Source organism: Onychostoma macrolepis, chromosome 21 (assembly GCF_012432095.1).
Source record: "Onychostoma macrolepis isolate SWU-2019 chromosome 21, ASM1243209v1, whole genome shotgun sequence".
NCBI classification, from domain to species: domain Eukaryota; kingdom Metazoa; phylum Chordata; class Actinopteri; order Cypriniformes; family Cyprinidae; genus Onychostoma; species Onychostoma macrolepis.
This window is the reverse complement of record NC_081175.1, coordinates 20364729-20389836: the sequence shown is the minus strand read 5'-3', so window position 1 is coordinate 20389836 and position 25108 is coordinate 20364729. Positions and strand designations below refer to the sequence as shown.

The window sequence follows — 25108 nt, the reverse complement described above, 5'->3', positions numbered from 1 at the left end:
ATCACAGTTGAAATTAATCATGAACTGGCAGTGAGCGGTCCAGCATAGCTTCAGTGATTGATCACAGTGGAGAAAGGATGATTAAAACCACATTTATGGATCATATGTCCACAGCGGCCCTCGTGTCACGCTTTCCTGACAATACGTCCAGTTTTCTTCAAGTCTCGTCTCCCTGTCCGCACCGGCTGGCTACTGACTCTCCACGTTCCATGACAGACACGGGAACTGTGGGTATAAAGACCACACAGTTATTAAAGCATAGAAACATGCAGATATTTAATTAGCTTCTGTTGTTTAAAAAGCATTTTACTGAAATACTTCTATAGAGAGACTGATTTTCCAAAACAAATTGAACACTGTGAATACAGTATTAAGATACAATTAAAGTGGCTTCAGTCAAATGAAGTTAATATTAATTTAGATGTTAGCATAATCATATTTAGGTCACTTACAAAAGCATACAGGATAACTCTCAGGAGGTTGGTCAAATTTAGTCAACTTAAGTGAGATTTTTAGTAAAATGGTAAAATACACATAAAAACATCTTATCTTACCTGGAGCACCACATTATGCGTTTGTGAGGTTTGGCTGCTTGTCTCCTGTACTGCATCAGTCCACACACCAGCTCGTGGGCTATCATGAGGTAAAGTAAGAATATAAGCACACCGGGGTCCATCCTGTCGGTAAGTGCAAGTATTCGCTATTTAACAGGGTTTTGCACAGCAATGCAGGTTGCACGGATAGATAATAGTGAATTTAGTCAAAGCATTACTGTCACGCGGTCGTGTCTGTTACCCCTCCGTGAGTCACTTCTCAAAAACAATTCATAAACAGCAATATTTTGCTCCCCTTTATTGGTTTTATAATCCGAGCTTTAATTTTGAACACAGCAAAGCTTTTCATCTTTTAATGTTGACGTAGCGTGAGGATTTCTTTGCTTGAATTACCCTACTGTAGCTTTTCGACAGACGGATTGGGAGGATGTTGCTGTGGAGACATCGCCGTTGCTAAGAGACGCCGTGACTCGGTTTCGGGTCTGTCTGTAGTGTCGAGTTGGAAAAGAAAATATGTCATCATTATATATGAGAAAAATGTTTATTTTATACAATACATTCCGCGATTAGGGCGCCTTTTGTGTCACTCTTGAACATATGCAGTAGCCCCTCACTGCAGAACAAAGATCCAGGGGGCGGGGTTGGATCCACATCTAGGGGGTGGAGATGGGTAGGTTTAGGGATCAGGGGTGGAGATGGGTAGGTTTAGGTAAATGTAAGGTGGGAGGAGTTGGATCTAGATCCAACCACACCCCCTGGATCTTGTGTTCTGCAGTGAGGACCATCTCAATATATGTGTAAACTACAGCACTGTGGTATTATAGGCGCTTTTCACGACATATCTACAAAAAACCTCCGCAACTTTATTTGTAATCTTTTTGTCGTATATATATATATATATATATATATATATATTTTTTTTTTTTTCAGTAGCAGACAATCTCATTTAATAAACACCTTAATGGATAAAACAGCTTTTTAAGGCAGATCTATCTATCTATTACATGTACAATTTGTTTATTTACACTTTAAGATAGGCTATTCTTTGAGAGAATGTTTAAGAATATTTTGCATAATAGAGTTGTATAATATTCCTATTAATTGCATTTGAGACACTTTTGAATAAATGATCAATTTAATGTTACATTTTCATATGCAGAATGGGAATACAATACAAGGTTTGTTATGGAACAATACTTAACACCTCAAATGGTTCATTTACTTCACTTTTCACCTCTCCCATAGCAAAAACATTGAAAATTCAGTGAATTCTTTTGGAACCTCTGTTTTTCTGTAATAGAGAGAATCCATTAAGTTGAAAGACCATCCACTAGTTACATCTTTCTCAGTGATGGCCATGGTGAACCCAAACCACTTACAATATACATCATGGACATCTAATACCACAGGTCTTGTTGATTGTTTGCTTTTTATTCATGCTGCTGTTCTGTTTATTGTATATCATTTATTGAATTACATTATATTGGATTGGTCTACTTGTTTGAAGACATTCATTTATATTGTGTGATGGCATATATAGAACAGCCAATGACTATATCACCAGTTGAGTAAAATTAGTTACTTGACCCCAATTTTTCACTCTTAGTAAAGATAACTCTATATCGTGTGGTATGTTTTGGCATGTGTTATGACTGGGCTAGTCCTGCCACAGCGACACAAGCAGTCCTCCTGCTGTGATGTCGACCGTTTTACTGAAAGGATGCCAGTTGTTGGCAAAGTTGCCACAACAAACTCCTACGGTCCTGTATTTTCATTCACCCCCTCCATATGTTCCTGTAAACAAGCAAACACACAAAAGGATATTGAAATATTAAGAGAGCAGTTTATATTATTAGAGATCATAGTAAACCAATATGACTTTCTTTCATCTGTGGAACACAAAACGTGAAATTCTGAAGACTATACTGGTTGTTCTTTTCCATGCAAATACAATAAATGGTGACTAGAGCTTTCAAGCTTCAGAAATGATGCAAAAACTCCATAACAGTATCTATGTGACTTAAGCCTTCAACATGACTGCTAAAGCCATACAATAAGTACATTTAGTGTATAACAAACATAAAATGCATCTTTTTGTGTTCCACAACAGACATGAAGTACAGGTTTGGAATAAAAGGGTGGTGAGTAAATAATGTCTGAATCCCTTCAACACAAAACAAGACCATATATAGCCAGATAACTTACAGCATTTCCAGATTCATATATGTCATTGCCAAAGCCAATGCAGTTTATATGAGATTCTTTTGATTCCTGTATTAAAGCATTGGCTTTATGTTTAGTCCTCAGGTAGAACACCAGCAAGGCAGCGAGAAGCACTAAGAGCACAATGACGACTATAACAGAGGCCACAATGGTTCCTGTGTTGTCAGATGAGGCTGAAAATATATATCAAATAATATATAAAAAGATTTCCACCAAATATAAAGTTCTCACACATTCATGTTCACACAGAATTATAGGTATGATGGTAACAAGAATCTATAAAAATATAAATGACTCAAAAGTAAACTAAATCTTGCTATAGGAAGAACTCTTACTTTGGTCAGTCCTCTGCTCAGCACAGTTCACTCCGTCTGTATAGCGTATGTCATCCAAGGCAAGAACACCCTTCGCTCCTTTAAATCCCTCTAATACAATCTGTCTCCCGTTAAAACATAGACAATCAGTATAATCATACTCAAATTATAACTCAAAAACCTATATGGACCTATATGAAGTACAGTTGGCTTTGGTAACCTGGTACTCGGTTTCTGAGGTGATATTGACTCTGAAGGGTTTCCAGTTTCCACCTCCCTCATCCAGCGTCAGCAATTCATGTCTGGTCCCTTCAGACAGCCTCCACACTGTGAGTTTAGTGTCATCTGCACCAAGAAAGCAATATAATAATCATTAATAAATTAAATCCAAAGTGACTAACAGTGCATTTTACAGGATATGTAATAGAGGGATGCTAGTTTTAAGGAAAAGTATGGTGCATAATCGCCAGAGAGACCTTTTGACAAATATGTTAGATGTTTGGGTTGATAAGAATGTATTCTTTTGAAAAATAAAAAATAAAAAAATCTCTTATGCTCACCAAGGCTGCACTCATTTGATACAAAACAAAATAAAAACAGTATTATTATGAAAAACTATTTGAATATATTTTAAAATTTCATTTATTCCGGTGATGGCAACGCTGAATTTTCAGCAGCCATTGCTCCAGTCTTCAGTATTACACGATCCTTCATTCTAATATGCTGATTTGAGAAAACAGTTGTGCTGCTTAATATTGAATATATGAATATAAAATTCAAAAGAACATAATTTATTTGAAATAGAAAACTTTTGTAACATTATTAATGTATAAATGTCACTTTTGTCCATTTTAATGTATCCTTGCTGAATAGAATTACTAATTTCTTTCAAAAAAAAAAAAAAAAAAATTAATGAACAAACTTGGTCACTGACATGCTAAACAACTTAGGTAATAAACAATTAAAACTAACCGTATAGATGATATAGATACATTTATACATACACATGGTTGGCTGATAAACCCAAAAGCTCAGACAGGTTCCTTTGGTTGGTGCCAGGTGAGGGCTCAGCAACCAGGCATTCTGGTTAGCGGTGTCACGCTGGGAGTTAGGAAGGACCAAGAAGTGTCCTAGAGTCAGAAAGGAGACTAAATTACATCTAGTTCCTCAAAAAGGAGCTGGTGACAAAATCTTTCTTTATGAGCTTAGAGCACAAATCACCTTCTTCTGTGTATAGTGTGTGGTCATATGGTGGTGTGCTGTAGAACATCTCAGCTTGCACACTGGTCAGGTCCCAGTCTAACAAGTCTACAGATGGGTTCTGAGTGTTGGACCAACCACACAGACCTTTCTCGAAATCACAGACGCTATCTGAAATTCACACATAATGCAAATAACAATTATTACAACACAAAAAATAATATAAAAAATCTTTAACATAATTAACTATTTAAAAGTAGAATATTAATAATAATGAAATATATATATATATATATATATATATATATATATATTTTATTATTATTTTTTTTTTTTATTAATAAAGATGATTAAGAATAATGAAATAAATAAATGTAACTTCAGCATGAAATGTTGACAACCCATTTACTTCCAATATTCAACAAGACAAAAAATAGGATGGGACTTGATTTTATCAAAAATGAATTAATTGGACCACGAAAAGTGGTTTATATATGACAGTTAGGTAAAGAGGAAGGGTTCTAAAATAAGAGGTGTTTGGTGAAGTCACCTGAAAAGGAAAGTTGTCAAGGGCGGAGAACATGAACATGCACTGATTCCTTCAGAATAAGAACATGAATGCTATTGACCTGTTGTGGGGCAGCTGTGAGTCGAGTGGGTTATGTCATCAATGGCAATAAAACTGAATAGGTCTCCTTCACCTTTCACCTCAAACTCCAGCTGAAATCCAAAAATACATAAAACCTCACACTCAGACCTTTTATTAAACACAATAAATTAACAAAACAGGTTTCACTGCATTACATTATTAAACAAGGCAAGGCATCAGATCACTTACTTGCCAATCCCCATGCCAGCTGACATTGCCTTGGCCATGACGCCAAGCATGTCCCTGTCTGATGCTACTGGAGAATAACTGTATCCTTTTTCCATCAGTTGGCTTTACATAGACATTCAGCGTACCTGTGTGGGGACACATATACTGTTTTCACCTGCGAATGAATAGTTGTACACACACTTATGAGATAACGTTCTCTTACCTGGTTTTTCTCCTTCTGTATGGTACCAGAAGTGTACACATTCGGTGTGAGACAAACCTCTACGCATAGGGGAAGTCAAGGTGGTCACACTGCCCTTGGGAAGGACGTCAGAACTGCTGTGGGCCAGCATGTAGAAACCTGGTCACAACATACCATTCATATCATTCATTTGAACTAATCCAGCTACAACAGAAAACATGGTAAAAACATGTTAAAGGAATAGTTCACCCAAAAATAAACATTTTCTGAAGATGTACTCACCCTCAGGCCATCCAAGATTTAAATAAGTTTGTTTTGGAGAAATTTAACATTACATCATCTTATGCAGTGAATGGGTGCCGTCAGAATGAGAGTCCAAACAGCTGATAAAAACACCACAATAATCTACAAGTAATTCACACAACTCCTGTCCTTCAATTAACATCTTGTTAATTGTTTATTACTAACACACAGCTATTCAATTAATAAGAAGTTAATTTATGAATTTGAGTGGTGTGGATTACTTGTGGATTATTGTGATTACTGTGTATCAGGTGGTTGGACTCTCATTCTGACGGCACCCATTCACTACAGAGGATCCATTGGTGAGCAAGTGATGTAATGCTAAATTTCCCCAAATCTGTTCCGATGAAGTAACAAACTCATCTACATCTTCAATAGCCTGAGGGTGAGTAAATTTAAAAAAAACTTTTTTTTTGGTGAACTATTCATTTGAGGTGGACTGTGAGCATTTAGCGAACGACACAAAAAAACACTGAATGCAAAAGTGTTTGATCAAAACTGAGCTCAAATTTCTTTAATTTTCAAATTTCCCTAACCATTTTCTGTCTCCAGGCTGTGGTCCGTCTTGGGTCCAGTTTCTGTTGAAGCCCAGCTTTGGTGTATCCACCTGGCTCTTCCAGAACTGGTGTAGCCACAAGTCTGACTCTCAAACGAGCACATAGTAGGCAAAGAACATGGTCCTGCCACAAACGCCACATCATCTAAAGCCAGCTGACCATCAAAACCAGAGCGAGTGGCCTCAAACACCAGCTACATATGAGAGATAAAGAGAGGCAGAATAAAAAAGTAGAAATGAGGATAAGAAGATTAAAGCAATTGTTAATAATAAAAATGTTAAACATCCCCTTTTACAGTCATAAGATGCTTAATGTAGACAGTTTATTCACTAATAATCTTGTAAGCCATTATCGGGGGCATTCACAAAGTCATTATGTGTTTTTCTAGTGCTTTTGCTGACAATTATCCTTTAGGCGTGTAAACAACTTTTGTGTGCACCTGGAAAGCGGTGAGCTGAGGAGGCACAGAGCAATGGCCCTCATGCCAAACGTTACCATGGGCACCGCTGCGCATCCACAAAAGCTCTTCTGAGCCGTCAGCAAATAGCAGTTTTACAGTGAGAGCGCCTGGGAAAGCGAAGATGAAACAAATGAATTATAATGAAGTGTAATGTTTGAATCAGTTACTCTGCATAAGCTGTAGGACCTTCTGCTCACACATCCGATTAACTAAACTAATGTTTTATGAAGCTGAGAATAAGGTGTTCAGATCCACCTGTGTTTGGCCCATAGAGTTTGTAGAAGAAGGACAGACAGTGCTCTGAGCAACTATTCTGTCTGACTGAGAGGAGACGTCCAGAAAGACCTCGCAATGAAGTGTCCCACATATCCACCACCAGACTCCTACCTGAGAAAGAAAGAGATAAGAAAAAAAAGTTGCTTGTATTATAATGCTGATATTTTCAAACATAAAAACCAATTAATAATTCAGGCAGCACCAAAAGCATCCTGACCATCATGGACAGTGTGGTCCATTCCACTATGAAGCCTCCAGTCATAATTATCTGTTTGGTCCTGGTACCATCCGCACAAATTTACCTCAAAATTACATGATATTTCTGTTAAGAGGGGAAAAAATAGATGATGACGCAAAAAGACAATGAAAAACAACCAAGTAAAACAATGAATTTTTTTTATTTGTTCCTACTCACCACCAGAGGGCACAAACAGAGCAGAACAGTAAACAAAGTGCACATCCTTCACCGCAATCTGAGTACTTGGGGAGAGCAATTCAGCATGGGCCCTAAACTCTAACTGAGAATGACAAAGATAGACAGAATGACAGATAGAACGACAGGACAATAGAAAGAACGATAGAACAATAGATAGATAGCTAGATGTAAATAGAGAGACAGACTGAAAGGCAGACACACAACTAGACAGTCTACCTGAAAGCGATGATCTCTGGCTCCAACATAGACTTCCTCCTTTATCCAAGTCCCTGCCGTCTCATTGGTCCTTCCAGAAAACTCCCACAGCACAGGATGAGTCCCCAACACACTGTCTACAACATACACTGCCAGATTACCTGCAGAGAAAGCAAGAGAATCTATAATCTACCATCATACCGATGTACAGAGGTGAGACAGGTGTATTACAGCTGATGTTGTACCTATGTGTGGGTTACTGCCGCTGAGACTGTAGGAGAACTGAAGGATGCATGCTGGACCTGACGGACCCAAGAGAGGAGTACGAGTTTGGGCTTCACTTAGCTGCTGCCCAGGAGCGCCAGTCACAGTCAGGAACTCCTCTAATGACACACACATGCCTCACAATGACTCATAAAATCATTTTTTTAGTTCCATCGTAATAAAAACTGATTTTTCACCTTTCATGGTGTCATTATACTCCAGTTTTAGCTCCCAAGCTTGGCTCCCTATACTGATATCAGTCCAGCCAGAGCTTCCCATCTCATACGAGAAGTCCCCTATGTACACAACATTGTGTTAATATGATTATTTTACATCATAAAATAAACAGAAAATGTGCCATATTATCTTTTTTTAAAAGATCTTAAATATAAAACTAAACAGACATACATTAATAGCAAAATGTTTTTTTGGTGTAATTATACACTTAAATACAACAAAAAAAGCATGCAAATGCACTGAACGTGAACATAAAAATAATAGAGGAACTCACCACACTGAGCCTCATCTTCTCCAGCAGGACAGTCCTTCTTAAAGTCACAGATTTTCCGATCGTCGTTTGTGCAAGGGTGAACGGGAGGCTTTGGAAATTCTGGAAGTGGTATTGATTCTACATGCAGGGAAGAGAGAGAGAGACACTATTGAACCATTTTATAAAATTACAGATAATATGCAGGCAAGCGTACAAATACAGGTACAATGTAGACAAACGTTGAACTAGAGAGTACCATTGGATAAGCGGCACTCAGGGGACAACACAATATCATCGATAGCGATCCCTCCGTAAGCATAGTCTCGAATGGCAGCGACAAACAGAATCTGATTGGAGCAAGTTCAATAAATTAGATAGATTTTTATGACAGCAGTGTAATAAAATGTGACAACCTTGTGTGATGTCGTCAGTGGAGCGATGGGTTTACGTACCTGGAACGTGCTGTTGATGACAAACTCCACCTCAGCCTTTACCCACAAGTCTCCGAGAGCACCTCCACGTTCCCATACAGGATAGATCTGCTTCTCAGCCACCAACACAGACAGTCCACCTGACACTCGGCCGAACTGATGTGTGTACATTACCATCTGTAATTATGTGTAAAATTTAAGGCCACAACCACCATAGACATTGAGATGCCCACCTAAACCTGATTATGTGGATAGATTTTTGATAAAAAAACAAAGTGAGGCATTAAGTAAGGCATTTGGTACTATATACATACCCGACAAGGATGTGTGTCATTGGTTGGTGCCAGGGGAGGGCTTTGAAAACACGTCCAATCATTCTTCATGACATCAGGTTTTGTCACATACAAGAAATGTCCTGAAGAGCCATAGTTCATTGACGCTTATTTTTGAGACTATTTCAGTGCACATTTCATTGTTATCTTTAGCAAAAACTAGAATGAGAACAGAAATAAAAATAAAAACGGGAAAAAAAATTAATAAAATACACCTTTAAATCCATTTTCATGGCTTTACAGTTCACTAAAGTAAAATGAAAATGATCAAAAATCAATTATGGTTTTTGATACTCTACCATTCAGATTTTTGGGATGGCAAGATTTTTTTTAATGCTTCTGAAAGAAGTTTCTTATTCTCATCAAGCATTTATTTTATAAAAATATAGTATGAATATTATTAAACTTTTAAATATCAGCCACAAGATTCTTTAGAAATAATTCTAATATGGTGATTTGGTGCACAAGATCAATTCTTATTATCATTAATGTTTAAAACAGTTTATTTTTTGTTGATTATTTATTCAGGATTCTTTAATGAATAGAAGGCTCCAAAGTTATTTGAAATAGAAATTGTTTGCAAAATTATAAATATTCATTACTGTCACTTTAATGCAATCAATTTAATGCATCCTCACTGTATAAAAGTGATAATTTCTTTTCTTTCTTTCTTGGGTTAGAAATCTTACTGATCCCAAACTTTTGAATGGTAGTGTATATGGTCTATTAAAAAAACTTGAACTTTTGTACATTAAACAATAAAGTGCCATAAATCAATAATAATAAAAAAAGATTAAATAGAAATAAAAAAATAACTAAATAAAATATATAATAATAAATGAAAAAAAGAAAGGCTGGAGTTCAGACCAGACCTGCCACCGTATTAGTTGTGTGGTCTCTTCCAGGTCCTTTTAGAGGCTCAGAAAGTGATATATTTATCTGATTGGTCCTTGTCCATTTCAAGGTTGATATCATTCGTAGGTCCCATCCACAAGGGCCATCTTCAAAGTCACAGCTCAAGTCCTCTGTATATACTAAATACACAGCAAGATAACTAAACATCAGCGATTATGACTCCAGACCAGCGATCTAACACAGGAATAAAATGCACTGAAGACTAAATCAATGAAATAACATCTCATCATTAACACATCACTAGATTCATGGTCTCTCACCACAGTTCTCTTCATCTGTTCCATCACCACAGTCATCCGTGCCGTCACACGCTTTATAGTCCTCCACACATCCATGCCGCTTACATCTCACAAATCCAGGACCGCATTCTCCACTTTCAGAGGGAACTGAAATAAAGAGAGAATACAAACATCCTTATTATCACTAAAACTGTGATCCATCTAATGCATTGATCTCTGAAGGACCATGAACATTCAAAATGAGGCAAGTGGATTTTAAATGCAACCTCTAAAAAATGTATTTGTTCCTTTGATAATTACGTTGCACAACTGATCTGTGTGTAAAAAAAAAAAAAAAGGGAAAAGAAAAGGGAGCCAGGAATGCAACTGGTATCCTCTAATGAAAAAAATAAATAAATAAAAAATAAAATAAAAATAAAATAGTTACCAGTGCCCTGGCAAAAATAAATAAATAATCATAATAAAATAAATAAAAATAAAAATACAATAAAATAAAAAGAAACTGGACTGTCATTGGTGCCCCCACAAAAAGAAAAAAGAAAAATAATAAATAATAATAATAATCAAATAATAAAAAAAATAGCTGAATGATGCCTCTGGTTGTTTTGTTCGTGAATTAATTTGAACCTTTTTCTATTTCTCTTTACCTGGCAGGGCACAATCTAGGAATTCCATCTGATCGATGGACACATCTCCCTGCATCCCTTCCCTGCGTTTGGAATGAAGCTGGATATGGAAAGGGCCGGAGATACGGCCCAGGTATATGGTGGCCTCCCTCCAGCTGCGGATGCTGGTGCTCTCTGGCCTCCATACCACTGCTTTCTCGCCATCAATTTGCCACACCGATCCCCACAGTGGGGTGTCACCCAACCCCGTGTGACCTGAAACACACACCTACAGGGTTAGATGTGTCCCTATTTTCATTTAATTCTGCTCTTCGTATTAACTGGTCGATTTTCAATTAAGTTTTAAATGTGTTAGTATGTGTATGAACCTGAGTCCCAGATGAAATATCTGAGCCGAAGGCGACAGGTAGGAGAGGAATGTTTTATTGTAGGGGACACAAGCACAGTGGTTCTGGGAGTATCAGAAGTCACAGCCATCACTGCCATGAACCAGCCTGAGGAACACAGGTGCATTACATGAAGAGAAACCTTGATAACGCTTCAGTATGTTATTAGGCATCATGGATAACATTTTTACAGCACTTAATAATCTTTGTTAATGTTTTTTCTCCTTATATTAATACATTTAAAACTTAAATTTGAATAAATTAACATTGGTAAATGTATTAAGAACAAGTATGAATTATTAATGAAAGATATTATATGCAGATATTAACATTAACCTTAACCAATGCATGCTTATGATTAATCAACGCTGTAAAAAAAGTTAATTATTAGTTTATGAAAACTAATGCATTAGCTAAAAACAACAAAACTATTTTAAACAACATTTTGTAATTTTTGTCTAATTATTAAAGATGCAAGTAAAATGAACTAAAGCAGACTAAATAAATAAAATATATGCATATAATTATAACCAATTACATCACCTAAAATATACAGTACTGTTCAACAGTTTGCGGTCAGTAAGATTTTTTTTTTTAAAGGTTTTTGATTTGTTAATGTTTTTGTGTTTTGTATATTTATAATGTTTTTTAAAAATATATTTTACAGTGTAATTTATTCCTTTGATGGCAAAGCTGAATTTTCCATTACAAAATGGTCAAAATCATTATTTATTTTAAATAAAAAACCTTTGTAACATTATAAATGTCTTTACTTTCACTTTTGATCAATTTAATGCATCCTTTCTAAATAAGAGAATGAAGAAAAAAAAAAACAGTAGTGTATTTTTTCTTCATACATTCTTCTAAATTTTTATCAAGATTGTTTATATATATATATATATATATATATATATATATATATATATATATATATATATATATATATATATTATAAAGAAATCTACCTTTTCTAAATTTGCATTTCCATTTTTAAAATCATCGAGTTAAATTGAAACAGCTTAGAATTCAGTTTAAGTTTGTATTAAGTAAATCATTCTATCACTGGATTTGGAAATGCTTTATAAATATAAAGAACTCCTGCAGGAAGGGTAAGCTGAATTATCACGTACCTGTGGAAGTGCCAGTGGTGTAGTCAGAGGACGGCCCGCTGTCAGGGAGCGTGTTCCCTCTCTGCTGTCTCTGCCACACGTACCCACCTTCACCTGATTGGACAGTCCATCCACACTTCTCTTCATGCTCAAAATCACACACAAAGTCCCGTCCCTGATAACCTAAAATTCAACCAATAAACGAGAACAGGAAAAATGTCAAGAAAAGGACACACAAATACAGTAACCAGAACCAGAAGGTATGAACATATAGACATTCAGTGTCTTACCACAGTCTTTTTCATCACTACAGTCTTGGCAGTCACAAACAAAATCACATCTGTCTTCGGGAGAACTGCTGCAGACACTTCGCTCCAGAGCCACAGCTAGTGAATATGAGTAATGATGAAGACACATGATTGGCCTTTCACAGTCGTGTGTATAAAATCCACAACCATATGACACTTCTATTACTGTACTATTACAGAGACATTATGAAAGCTTTGAGGAATTATCCATTTAATTCAGATTGAACAAAACATTTATGTAATATTTCATAACATCATCATTGAATTTTGCAATTACCCTCCATTTGAGGGTTTTAAATAAATAAATAAACTAATGAATTAAATTTAAAAATGATGTTCAAGTTATTAAAAGTAAAGTGGCTGAATCAACTTTGTGTATTACTGCACTAATAATAAAGAACCTATTTAAGCACAGAAATCATATACTACCATTCAAACTCAAACTTTTGGGGTCAGATAAAAAATAAATAAATAAAAGAAGTCTCTTGGCTGCATTTATTTGATCAGAAATAATATAAAAACTGTAATATGAACATATGACGCATCTATTTTAATAATTTTAAAATCTAATTTATTCCAGCGACATCAAAGCTGAATTTTCAGCAGCATTACTCCAGGCTTCAGTGTCACATGATCCTTCAGAAATCATTCTAATATGCCGATTTTCTGCTCAAGAAACAATTAAATTATGCTGCAAGTGATTGAAAGTCCAATTTAGTCTGAGCTTAGGCTTCAAGACATTAAAAACAATCTCCTCTTGTTCAAGTCACAAAGGTCTGTCTTTTTAGTAAACGCACGTAGTACGCAGTCAAAGGTCTCTGATACACAAATGTCAGATATGAGGCTGCATTCCCACATACAAGGATGATAATTCTTAAACAATTCAGAAAATCAACGAGGTAAAATGCCAGCGATTGTATAAACTGAGAATATAGTGTAGACAGTTCTGCAGGTTTAGCAGGAAACAAATTGCATTTACAGTAATACAGGTTCAACATCGATTTAACTTAATGAAGCTTATTCATAGAAATATTAATAATATAATTAGAAATAAAGCAACAAAAACACCAGATCTCACCCCTCTGACAGAAATTCAGTGTGAGACACACAAGGAGAATCCAGTGGCAGGTAGCCATGAATCCAGTCTTTACTTTTGACACCAGAAGACAGAACAAGAGCTCTTCTTCAGCATACAATGAGCAAAAGCACCGTCCTGCCACATATGAAGTTATTAACTTCACCTGCGGACCTCCCTCTTGATTCCACACAGAGATAATACCTGGACTTTACATTTTAACCCCCAGACACGTGCCAGATCCTTCCTTTAAAGCTGCTTTGCCCTTCTGAAAATATGCAGCACAGACAGTTCAGTTTATTTTGTCCTCAACACCAGATACTTCACTTGACAATGTTACTATTTAGCTAAAATGAACGGCACATTCTGGTCTTACTAATCGTAGCAAACTGAAAACCTTGACAGATAAGCAAAGAAACACAAAATAAAGAAAATGACACATTAAAAGATGCAGTACTAGAGGCAAAAGTAAACTCATTTATTAAATATGATGTTGTACAATCCATTTCTGTTTGTTTGCTCTAAATAATTTAAATGCAACTAATACAAGACGACTTCAGACTTGAAATGACAAAAAATGTTGCAACACAGTTGTTTCAAATGTTGCAAATTCACATTCTTTGGATGTCGTTAGGTCGTAATATTTCGAGTCAAGAAAATCATCGCTCCTAATGGCATCTTCTATTAAAAATGCTGACAAACGGATATGGATCGTCAGGTTTATCAGGCAAGGTTTACAACCACCAATCAGGTCTGGATTTATAGCACGATGCTTCAGAAATGATTAAATCACAATATATATTTTATATGTTGTAGTTAAGCACGGTAATTTGCTTTAACAAGATATTACCCTCATTGTGACATATACAAACATTTCTTCCAACTTGAATGAATGACAAAAAAGCAGTTCTGGAAATTTCTAAGCGCACTTCTCTGGACTTTATTATCCTTTCAGGATGTCAGCGTTGCACTACATAACTTTTTATGGTTTGGATGAAGTACTTAACCTGCTTTATTTCATCATTTCCTATATTTAAAGACCAATGGCCATAAACAGTCGTATTCCTTTCTCTTTTTTGCCATGTGTTAATCTACACATGAAGTTAAAACCAATCAAACACAATAAGGATGACCTCTCCATAAGTTTAGGAGTAAATGTCTTATACATCCATCCATGTCAGAAATCGATTAAATTTCTGTTCCTCCTCAGCCTTGGCACATCAAGACTTGAATGCTACGTTAAGACAGGTAGGTTTGAAATAGCGTCCTTATACGCAGCTGTCATTTAACCCATGTTACCCATTCAATACCCTTCATCCGCCCAGGTCACCTCATAGTCTGGGTAATGGGTTTTTATCTTCTCTGTGGAAACAGAATGGTTTGCTTTCCCAAATCCCTGAAAAAAAGAGAAAAAGAATAAAAGATGAACTGATTACTGGATAATCAAATTAAAGGAATATAAACTGTTTAACATCATGCACACCATGGAATAACCGTAGACGTGGATCTTTTTTGCGGCACTGTCATGTTTGATTCTTCCACCTCCGAGACATTCACAATCCACTCCTCCACCTCTCTCCAGTTCTCCGGCCACACGGTCATAGATATCAGCTTGAGGAGATAAAATGTTATGAAGTTTTTGAAGCTAGACACAAAGAAACTTTTGTTCTCCTATCAAATGTGTGGAGAAAATCCCTAAAAACTGTAATACATATCTAGAAAGACTAATCAACTATTTTGCATTCAAACAAACTCAGGTGCTTTTCAGTAAAAAACGTTAGTAAAATGAAAGCTAGAAGAGTTGAAAACCTAACACAGAGGAAAAAAGAAAGAAAATAATAGTAATATGCAAAATAGACTATTCATTATTGTAAGAAATAAAAGACCAATCACAAAGCAGTATGCAAAAAGGGAGACCAATCACAATCCATTTTGCTAAACATTCTATTTCTCCCAGTGATGCGAATCTTTTGAATCGGTTCATTGAAAAAGATTCATTCACTGGCTGTTTCTGCAGATAGAGACTGTCTTGTGTTTGAGTGAGTCTGGGATGCTTTAGAAATTTTTTTTTAAATAAAAGATTCTTAGAAGAAAAATAATTTAGTATCACCAGTGTAAGTCAATAGGTGAATTTATCTTACTCAAAATTTAATCTTACACTGATAAAAAAATTAATAAAAGGCCTCAAACAGTATCAAAACCTTACAGTCTATGAACAAAACCAAGATATTCGATATTGGCCCCAGTATTTCCCCTAAATACAATGTTTTAGGATATTAATTAAGTTTGCCTAAACCAAAGTTAACATTTGGAAGCTGCCATTCAACTACAGCTTTAAAACTTCTTTAAAATGTATGTTCTCACATTCAAAACCAATTGCATTCAATAAATGTGCACAACATCTGTCATTCATTCAAACGCTTGAATTGGATCCCTACCATGATACTCGGCCCATGCGTATCCTCTCACAATATCAACGTATGATTCATCGTCTTTGCTGTGCACCCGTATGAGGACGTATTTGAAGACGCCGTTGGGATCTAAATCAACCTCTGAGATTTTAGCGAGACGCTCGGTGGACATTATTGCAAAAGCTGGAGTGAAAAGTCCTAACACTACAGCGAAGTTCAGTACAACAACAGAGAAGCACTTCATTTACCACTGCTGCGTTTTGACGTACTGGAATGAACGTATTCACGTTAGCGACGCCAAGAGGGTTGGAGCAAAACGACATGCTGCAGCAGCGACAGCAAAAACAGAATCACAACAAAGAACGTTTAGATTACATTAAGTATGGTATGTTTATGTAAAATAAAGCGGCTGCATTTTTGTGTAATACTATTTTTTTTTTTATTAGAGACAAGTTTTTTTGTCAAGTAATGTATGCTGTTTGGATTTATTTGTTATTTGAAGAGGCTTAATAAGGGTAAAAAAGGGAGAACAAATATATAGTACTGAGACTACAGCAAAGAAGAAGAAAAAAAGAAAGTACCATAGGAAATACCACAGTAACTACAGTTATTGTCCATACAATAAAACGCTGTTAATATTGTATTAGCCATCAATGTGTTAAAAACTATAAACACGACAAATTCAACAAAATAAAATCACATTGTAAGAATCTATAGTCTGCCCCGACCCAGATTCCACTCCACAATATATGTTTGATGATGCTCATTTCCCAAAATGGCTTAATTATTATAAAGAAGAAGAAAGTCAACAGCTATGTTGTTTCTAGACCATTTGGGATGATCACATCCTGAGCAAATGGTGACCAATTGTAGAATGGAAGCAGGTGTGGGATACCATGAACCATCTCAGACAAAGGGGTGTCAGAACTTAATTAACATACAGACAACAGCTGTTGCGACAGGAGCAACTTCATTTACATTAAGTAAGTGTATAAAACGTTTGGACTTCGGACGTTCTGGGTTCATTGCAACTCTGTTGAACCCAAGGTACTACATGTACTTTGTCACTGCTATGCTGCAATAAACATCTTCATCAAGATCTTCGACGTTATTATCACTTTTTCTTACACCAATCATTTCTTTGTACTGCTGTTTTACAGTCTGATCAACACTCAATAGAGGACACAAAATATTCAGCACATGCTCATTTTTTGCAAATGTTTATTTCTTCAGCCTGGGGAATGGACTGCACAAACAGAACAAAGAAAACATTTTGGAAAGATCATATTTGCAAATAAGAGTGGTTACTCTAGAGAAAAGTGCACTCCGAGCACCTCTCTAGGGCTCTTCAGGAGCTCTGTGGCTGTGTCAAACTCTAGCGGTATCGTCTTCCTTTCAGCTTTGAGTTCTCGCTCCATTAGCTGCCATACAAAATGTGGAGGGGATAATGATTAGTTTAACAATTTTATACTTGTAACACATTGAAAATAAAACTATCAAAATTCCCAAATGTTGCCAATTACCTCAAATGTCGAGAGCTCTAGCACCTCACCGATATCTTCCTCTTGTTCAGTCAGTGGCTCGTTGATCTTAATGGCAGCCTTGGCCACATCTGGGTGGTAATGCTTCTGCAAAGTCTAAAAACAGATTGGCCTTTTGTCATCAGTATCCTTTTAGATATTCAGAGGTTAATTCTTCGTTGAGTTTGTTGATGGTGAGGCAGTCAGAATGTCAATGTCAGGAAGGACCGCTCCAAATAAACAACAATATAAAGCTTCTTGAATTCAGTCTTACATTGATCTCCCATAGGCTGCTTTCCAGAGCATGACACTGAGCCGGATCTTCCTCTTCCATCACATACGGGTCATCACAAGGCTCTGATTAAAAAAAAAAAAAATTGACAAGAACAATTATTCATAATAAATACAGAAAAATGACAAGTGTCCCTGTATTCCATGAATAATAAATTAAATAAATAAATGCTTTTTTTTTTTTTTTTTTTAAGACTAAACCGTAACTTAAAATAAATGCATATATTTTTAAATAAAAACAAAATAAATAATTTTACATTTTTTTATTTTAGAAAACAAAATAAACAAAAACTATAAATAAATAATAAATACACAAATGCATAAAATATGTATATACTTGTAAATTTATATATTTTCAATCAATAAAAATAAATATGTATATATTTATTCTGGTTAAAATTAAGATGAATGCATTTTTAAATAGTAATTTAACAAATAAATAAATGCATATATTTTTAAATGAATAAAACAAAATAAATAGATATGTACATATTTTGAAAGAACAAACAAACATGAATAAATAATAAATACACAATAAATAAATATGTATATGCATACATTTGTAAATGTACATATTTTAAATTAATAAAAATAAATGTATATTTATAAACATCAAATAAACAAAATAATAATGTATAGAGTAAAAGAATAAATAAAACAATAAATAAAACACATTTTTAAAATAACTAGTAATTAATACAAAATAAAATATATTTAAATAAGTAATTTATAATAAATAAATGTAAATATATATTTTCAATGAAAACAAAAGTATATTTAAAGAAAATAATAAACTTAATATATACACAAAGTACATAAAATACATATATACACATACATATATTTCTATTTATTCACAAATAAATAAAACATGTATTTTAAATATATACAAATATCAAATAAATAAAAAATTATGTATAAATATGTATTCTTTTTAAATGAATAATAATTTGATCATTCTATCAGTGACATACCCTCTGCAGCGCTGGGTCTGTGGATGAGAACTCTACACGAGGGGTGCCGGCGAATGAGATTACAGATGAATGGCAGAAGTATGAGGAGAGCTGTAGGTGGTGCTGTGAGAGACAGGCGAGCGAAACGCTTCACAAACGCTGCCACAAGATAGGCTGGCAGATGTCTGTCAGAGCAAACGGGTTACTATTTCACTGCCTTTAAGAACAAAATATGACATTTATGTACTGGTGCTCAAACTGATCTTTAACCAAAATAAAAGTGTAGAGAGCAAACTTACGTAGAAGAGAGGAAGATGTTCACCAGGTGGAAGAAACGTGCTCTGTACTTGACATGAAAGATGGAGGGATCCAGCAGACTGTACAGCTTCTTATAAAAATCTGGGTAATCCCTACACAACAAAGATGGTTTGAAATGATATATAAAGATATTAAATATTAAAATGTTCATGTCGATCAGAGAATTGCCTGGTTTAATACTTACAAATTATGCTTATGGATGAGGATGAACAAGCCATTCAGAGCCAACAAACTGATCGCCCCACCTGAGAAAAACAGGTGCTTTACAGATACAAAACTGTATAACAGATAATGTCACGAATAATAATTCTTTAGTACACCCTGGACTCACCAATGTCATAGGCAGCACTCAGGAAGTCAATCAAAAGTGTGGGATCACTCATTTGTGGCATTATGGACTCATGAAGGATCACCAGGATCTTCTTGTACATGCTGCTAGGTAACTATGGGAGCCCAAACATCAGTTAAGAACCTCAGAAAACCTTAGGAAAGGTCTTTATAGATAATGAGTACAGTGTGATGCTATAGTGAGGGTTGTTTTACCTTGTACTTGAGAAACAGTAGCCACATTTGCTCAAAAGCTCGTTTATGCTCCTATATGGAAAAATGTATATAATTATAAATGTCAGAATGAACTTTAAAATGCAGAAATGTATAATAAAAAAGTATTTACCTTTAGTTTGGCTACTTTCCATTCTTCAGGTCTATCTATAAAGCACAGGGAGAAATAGTGTTTATGAAGGAAAATGTCTTGCAGGGACAATACCACAGTAATAAAACAAACTTACATGCTTGTTTGACAAGAAATTTTTTTATTTTTGATCCGTGGCTGGGTACGTTGATGGTTGAAAGGAGTGTGAACACATTATTTTGGTATACAGGAATCACAGCCTAAAAAAAGAGAAAAATAAGCTTGTATAATTGATCATACAGAATAAATAAAAGAAAAACTGGCAATGTAAACAACCACACTCACCTTTTTGTTTCGGCTCATGACTCTGTAAATGTTGTCTCGTACTGAACTCATGACGTAGTAGCGCACATCGTCCATCTCCAAAAACTCTTGAAACCTGGAGATGAGCAGTGACATGTCTTCTTTCGTTGAGAGAAGATGCTCCACCAGGGTCTGTGCATATGAGAGGGATGAGCGTTATATATAGTCATGGCCAAAAATATCGGCACCCTTGGTAAATATGATCAAAGAAGGCTGTGAAAATTAATCTGCGTTGTTAATCCTTTTGATCTTTTATTAAAACAATTCACAAAAATCTAACCTTTCATTGAATAATAAGAATTTAAAATGGGGGAAATATCATTATGAAATAAATGTTTTTCACAAATACACGTTGGACACAATTATTGGCACCCCTAGGAATTCTTATGAGTAAAATATCTCTGAAGTATATTCCCATTCATATTCACAATTTTGAGCACTCCAGGGTGATTATGAACATGAAATTATCCAGCCGTGGCTTCCTGTTTCACAGAAATATAAATAGAAGGGAAAACAAACCCAAATTCCCTTAATCATCCATCACAATGAAAAAAACCAAAGAATATATTTATGATGTGCAGCAAAAGATAATTGAGCTTCACAAATTAGTGAAGTGGCTTTAAGAAAAGAGCTAGAGCAGTGAAAATTCCCATTTCCACCATCAGGGCAATAATTAAGAATTTCCAATCAACAGAAAATGTTACGAAACTGCCTGGAAGAGGACGTGTGTCTATATCGTCCCAATGCATGGTGAGAAGGAGAGTTTGAGTGGCTAAAGACTCTCCAAGGACCACAGCTGGAGAATTGCAAAAAATAGTTGAGTCTCGTGGTCAGAAAACCTTTAAAAATAAAAATTGTCAAACAGCACCTACATCACCACATGTTGTTTGAGAGGGTTTCAAGAGCAATTCTCCTAGCTCATCCAAAAACAAACTCCAGCATATTCAGTTATCAGACACAACTGGAACTTCAAATGGGACTGGCTTCTATGGTCAGATGAAACTAAAAATGAGCTTTTTAGCAGCAAACACTCAAGATGGGTTTGGTGAACACAGGGATAAAAAGTACCCCACGTGTACAATGAAATATACTGCTGTATTTTTGATGTTGTGGGCCTATATTTCTGCTGAAGGTCCTGGACATCTTGTTTAGACACACGGCATCATGGATTCTATCAAATACCAACAGATAAAAAAAAATCAATAAGTGACTGACTCTGTTAGAAATCTTATAATGGGCCTTGTTTGGATCTTCCAACCGTACAATAATCCAACCACAAACCTCAAAAACAACACAAAAATGGGTCACTGAGCACAAAACTTCTGCTATGGCCATTCCAGTCCTCTGACCTGAACCCTATAGAAAATGAGTGGTGAACTGAAGAGAAGAAGCACCATCATGGAGCTGGGAATCTAAAGGGTCTGGAGTGATTCTGGATGAAGGAATGGTCTCTGATCTCTTGTCAGGTGTTCTCTAACCTCATCAGGCATTATAGGAGAAAATTTAGAGCTGTTAAACCAGCAAATGGAGGTTTCAAAAAGTATTGAATAAAAGGGTGCCGTTAATTGTGCGCAATGTGCATTAGAGAAAAACATTTATTTCACAATGATATTTCCCCCCATTTTAAATTCTTATTATCCAATGAAAGGTTAGATTTTTGTGAATTTTTTTAAATAAAAGATCAAAAGGATTAACAATGCAGATTAATTTTCACAGCCTTCTTTGATCATATTTACCAAGGATGCCAATATTTTTGGCCATGACTGATATATACATGACTTCAGTGTGCAGAATGTCTCAATAAATGTAGTTGTACAGAAAACCAACCTGTAAGAGCTCCCTGGGAAAGCTGTAGTGCTCAATCAAATCCAGATTCTGGAGAGGGTGTTTGCCTTCCGCTGCAACAAACTTCATCAGTGCACAGAGGGATGCCTCCTGGAAAATATGAAAATAATGGACATAAATCACACACTGGGAGTGTCCAAGTCTGTTACACAGCTGTTATTGCTAACTAAAAGTAAAAATAAAATGTAAATATTAGATGAAAACCTTAAACTAAAAAATTAGACATGTTATCTTGGCAACTAACTGAAATAAATAAGCTTAAATCGAAGTGCTTAAGTTAGTTACTAAAACTGACACAAACATTTTGATATATATATATATAGTGTGTGTGTAAGGAATAATTTACATGGGAGGTGTGTGCATTATTTTTCTAATAATTCAACGGCCCGGAGTCAATTATTCCGCTTATACTACGGTTGCCACACCTCAAGACATCGATCAGATGATATATTTCAAGGTATTTGTCCGGTTTTTGTAAACCCAAAACGCTGCGAGTAGGATTAATTTCTTCCGCATCTCATCCAATGCCTCCGTTGCTAATTCCAAAACATCATTTTAAACCTAGTAACGAGGCTTGAGCCGTTGATAGCAGATTATTGCAGTTAATAACCAAGTTATCAGAGAGAGAGAGCATGTGAATTACCTTGGAGTACCTCTGACATGACTAATAGTGAAATTTTAAGTTCATTTTCTTCACGAACAGCGCCGTTGTTACCTCACTTGTGAGAATTCATAGTTTTTAAGTTGTTAATCTTACTGTTACTGATAAAATCGTCGAGTAGCACTAACAACATTAGCGTGTATGTTTGCGTGTGTGCAAACTGTATGTGCGTGTGTGAGTGAGAGAGAGTGGGATAGATAGAGTATGTGCTTTCCGTACATAATAAAATGTAATTTTGTGGCAAAAACATGGAAATGATCTGTTGTTTTTATCATATTGCTTACTATATTTATTTGTTTGACCAGTGTCATTGTGGGTTTTGGTTATTTTGCTGTTGTAAGACCTTTAAAATAACTGAAATCATTTGGCGAAGTGATATGGTCATGTAATGCGGTCAAGAGCTGCCTGGGAATTTGGACTTTTTTCCCCCTCCTATTTATATTTCTGTGAAACAGGAAGCCATGGCTAGATAATTTCATGTTCATAATCACCCTGGTATGCTCAAAATTATAAATATGAATGGGAATATACTTCACAGATATTTTACTCATAAGAATTTTTAGGGGTACCAATAATTGTGTCCATCGTGTATTTGAGAAAAACATTTATTTCATAATGAGACTTCCCACATTTTCAATTGTTTTAGTTCAATGATTTTTGTGTAAAAAAAAAAAAAAAAAAAAAAGGAAGATCAAAAGGATTAATAATGCACGTTTATTTTCACAGCCTTTTTTTGGTCATATTTACCAAGGGTACCAACAATTCTGACCACGTGTGTGTGTGTGTGTATATATATATATATATATATATATATATATATATATATATATATACACACACACACACACACACACACGTTAAAAAGGCACATAACAAAATTACTAAAACAAACAAAATAAAAACCATGAAAGTTAATGTACTGACATAAACTTTAAAGCTATATATGAATATTTAAAAGAGCACATACTAAATATTCTAAAATTTTAAACAAAAATTAAAATGAAAACTGAAAGAAGTGCATATATATATTTTAATTAGTTTATACTGTTAATAATATTAAAACAACACTAGTCTGTTAGTTATTGGATATCTGATGTGTTAATATTCCAATCTACTGCATATGTAAACTACATAAAAGACCACGTTTATAAACATTAAGCCATCATGTTACTTTCACTCACCTTCACTTGGAAAGCTTCATGGCCTAAGTTTTCCAGCAGAAGCTCCACACAGTTGTTGTAACGGTGTCTCATGAATATACGGTACTTCTCTTCAGCACTGCGATCACCTGGGAATTTTACCGTTTAAGTTTACTTTTTAGTTTTGACTTGACTACAAATAATACACATATATTAAAATAAATGATTAAACAAACAATAAATAAATGGGATACATTTAAGCTCATAACACGCTAGCTGGTTTTGAATACACAATGTGTAATAACCACATGTGCCCTATGTACGCATTCCTCTTGGTAAAATAACTTTTTGTCTAGGAGTTAGTCTAATACATTAACTTTGTTTATCCAATGATCTTAAGATGCAGTAATTTACCACTCATGAGGCCCTCTTCTTCAGGCAGTTCACCAACATAAAGATCTCCTCTGTCGAGCAACTGACAGAAAACCCTTTTGCAAGCATCGGTGGCGAAAATGATTTCTTTATCCTTTTCGGACTGCAAGTGAGAAAAAATGCATGTTTTATATCAGGAGTAACGATAATTACAGACCAGAATATAACGAGTCGAGTCCATATGAAATAAGAATCACATACCTGCAAATATTCAGTAACGTCGAATATGTCGTTCGCATGTCTCTTGTTTTGTAGTATACGACTTGTTTTAGTATTTATATCTTTCTTATAAGTAACCTGACTGTTGTCTTCTTTCACGTTGCTGTCCGTGGACGGCGCCATGATTGTTTCACTAAACATGTGTTGATGTACTCATGTCAAAGGATGAGGTCGCCTCTAGTGGTCAGCTGCAGGAACTGCAGGAAGCCGATGCCAGTTATGAGGTATTGAGATACTTTATCTATTTTAACTTTCCACTCTGTATTTCCACTCGAACTTTTCAAATGTCATTATTAAGGTATGGATTACTGTCAAAAGCGGTGATTCAGTGGCAGATATATTCATCACGTGATACGAGTTACTTTTCACTGCTCCCATCAAGCTGGACCAATCAGAATTGTTTGTACCAGGTTCGTTTTGTCTCCAATGAGAGAGAGAGACAAAAAACAAAACAACTTTTTGAGCCACAGCTGTTTGGAGAAAACACTTTGTAATGCACCCAATATTTATAATACACAAAAGTATAACCCATTTATAAAATAGTAATAATCTTTTAGAATAAATGGTCTAACAACTGAACTGTACACTTTCTTGCAAATAGACATTAAAACTG

The 25108-nt window shown here is 35.3% G+C and overlaps 3 protein-coding genes across 3 annotated transcripts; all 3 read right to left on the bottom strand.

Moving 5' to 3' along the window:
- Window positions 1-1691: 1691 nt before the first annotated feature.
- mamdc4 (MAM domain containing 4) lies at window positions 1692-14025 on the bottom strand. The gene is made up of 28 exons (XM_058758834.1): window positions 13716-14025; window positions 12620-12715; window positions 12351-12512; window positions 11203-11328; window positions 10856-11089; window positions 10230-10355; window positions 9927-10088; window positions 9037-9137; window positions 8744-8899; window positions 8548-8638; window positions 8313-8429; window positions 7999-8097; window positions 7783-7920; window positions 7559-7698; window positions 7322-7424; window positions 7124-7228; window positions 6886-7017; window positions 6610-6737; window positions 6150-6363; window positions 5332-5469; window positions 5130-5254; window positions 4921-5011; window positions 4313-4462; window positions 4096-4221; window positions 3312-3436; window positions 3113-3212; window positions 2760-2950; window positions 1692-2348 (listed from the first exon to the last, which is right to left on the bottom strand). Exons 1-28 carry the CDS (start codon window positions 13771-13773, stop codon window positions 2310-2312), a joined length of 3573 nt encoding a protein of 1190 aa, XP_058614817.1. The 5' UTR covers window positions 13774-14025; the 3' UTR covers window positions 1692-2309.
- Window positions 14026-14169: 144 nt separating this feature from the next.
- On the bottom strand, window positions 14170-16406 carry phpt1 (phosphohistidine phosphatase 1). Its single transcript, XM_058758835.1, has 3 exons — window positions 16151-16406; window positions 15196-15323; window positions 14170-15108 (listed from the first exon to the last, which is right to left on the bottom strand). Exons 1-3 carry the CDS (start codon window positions 16365-16367, stop codon window positions 15016-15018), a joined length of 438 nt encoding a protein of 145 aa, XP_058614818.1. The 5' UTR covers window positions 16368-16406; the 3' UTR covers window positions 14170-15015.
- Window positions 16407-17327: 921 nt separating this feature from the next.
- Window positions 17328-24706, bottom strand: noc4l (nucleolar complex associated 4 homolog). The gene is made up of 15 exons (XM_058759157.1): window positions 24478-24706; window positions 24259-24379; window positions 23887-23993; window positions 22027-22134; window positions 20182-20331; window positions 19994-20096; window positions 19879-19913; window positions 19749-19799; window positions 19537-19648; window positions 19390-19450; window positions 19187-19297; window positions 18909-19072; window positions 17918-18000; window positions 17647-17760; window positions 17328-17544 (listed from the first exon to the last, which is right to left on the bottom strand). The coding sequence occupies exons 1-15, from the start codon at window positions 24634-24636 to the stop codon at window positions 17428-17430; spliced, it is 1596 nt and encodes a 531-aa protein (XP_058615140.1). The 5' UTR covers window positions 24637-24706; the 3' UTR covers window positions 17328-17427.
- Between the last annotated feature and the right edge of the window lie 402 nt (window positions 24707-25108).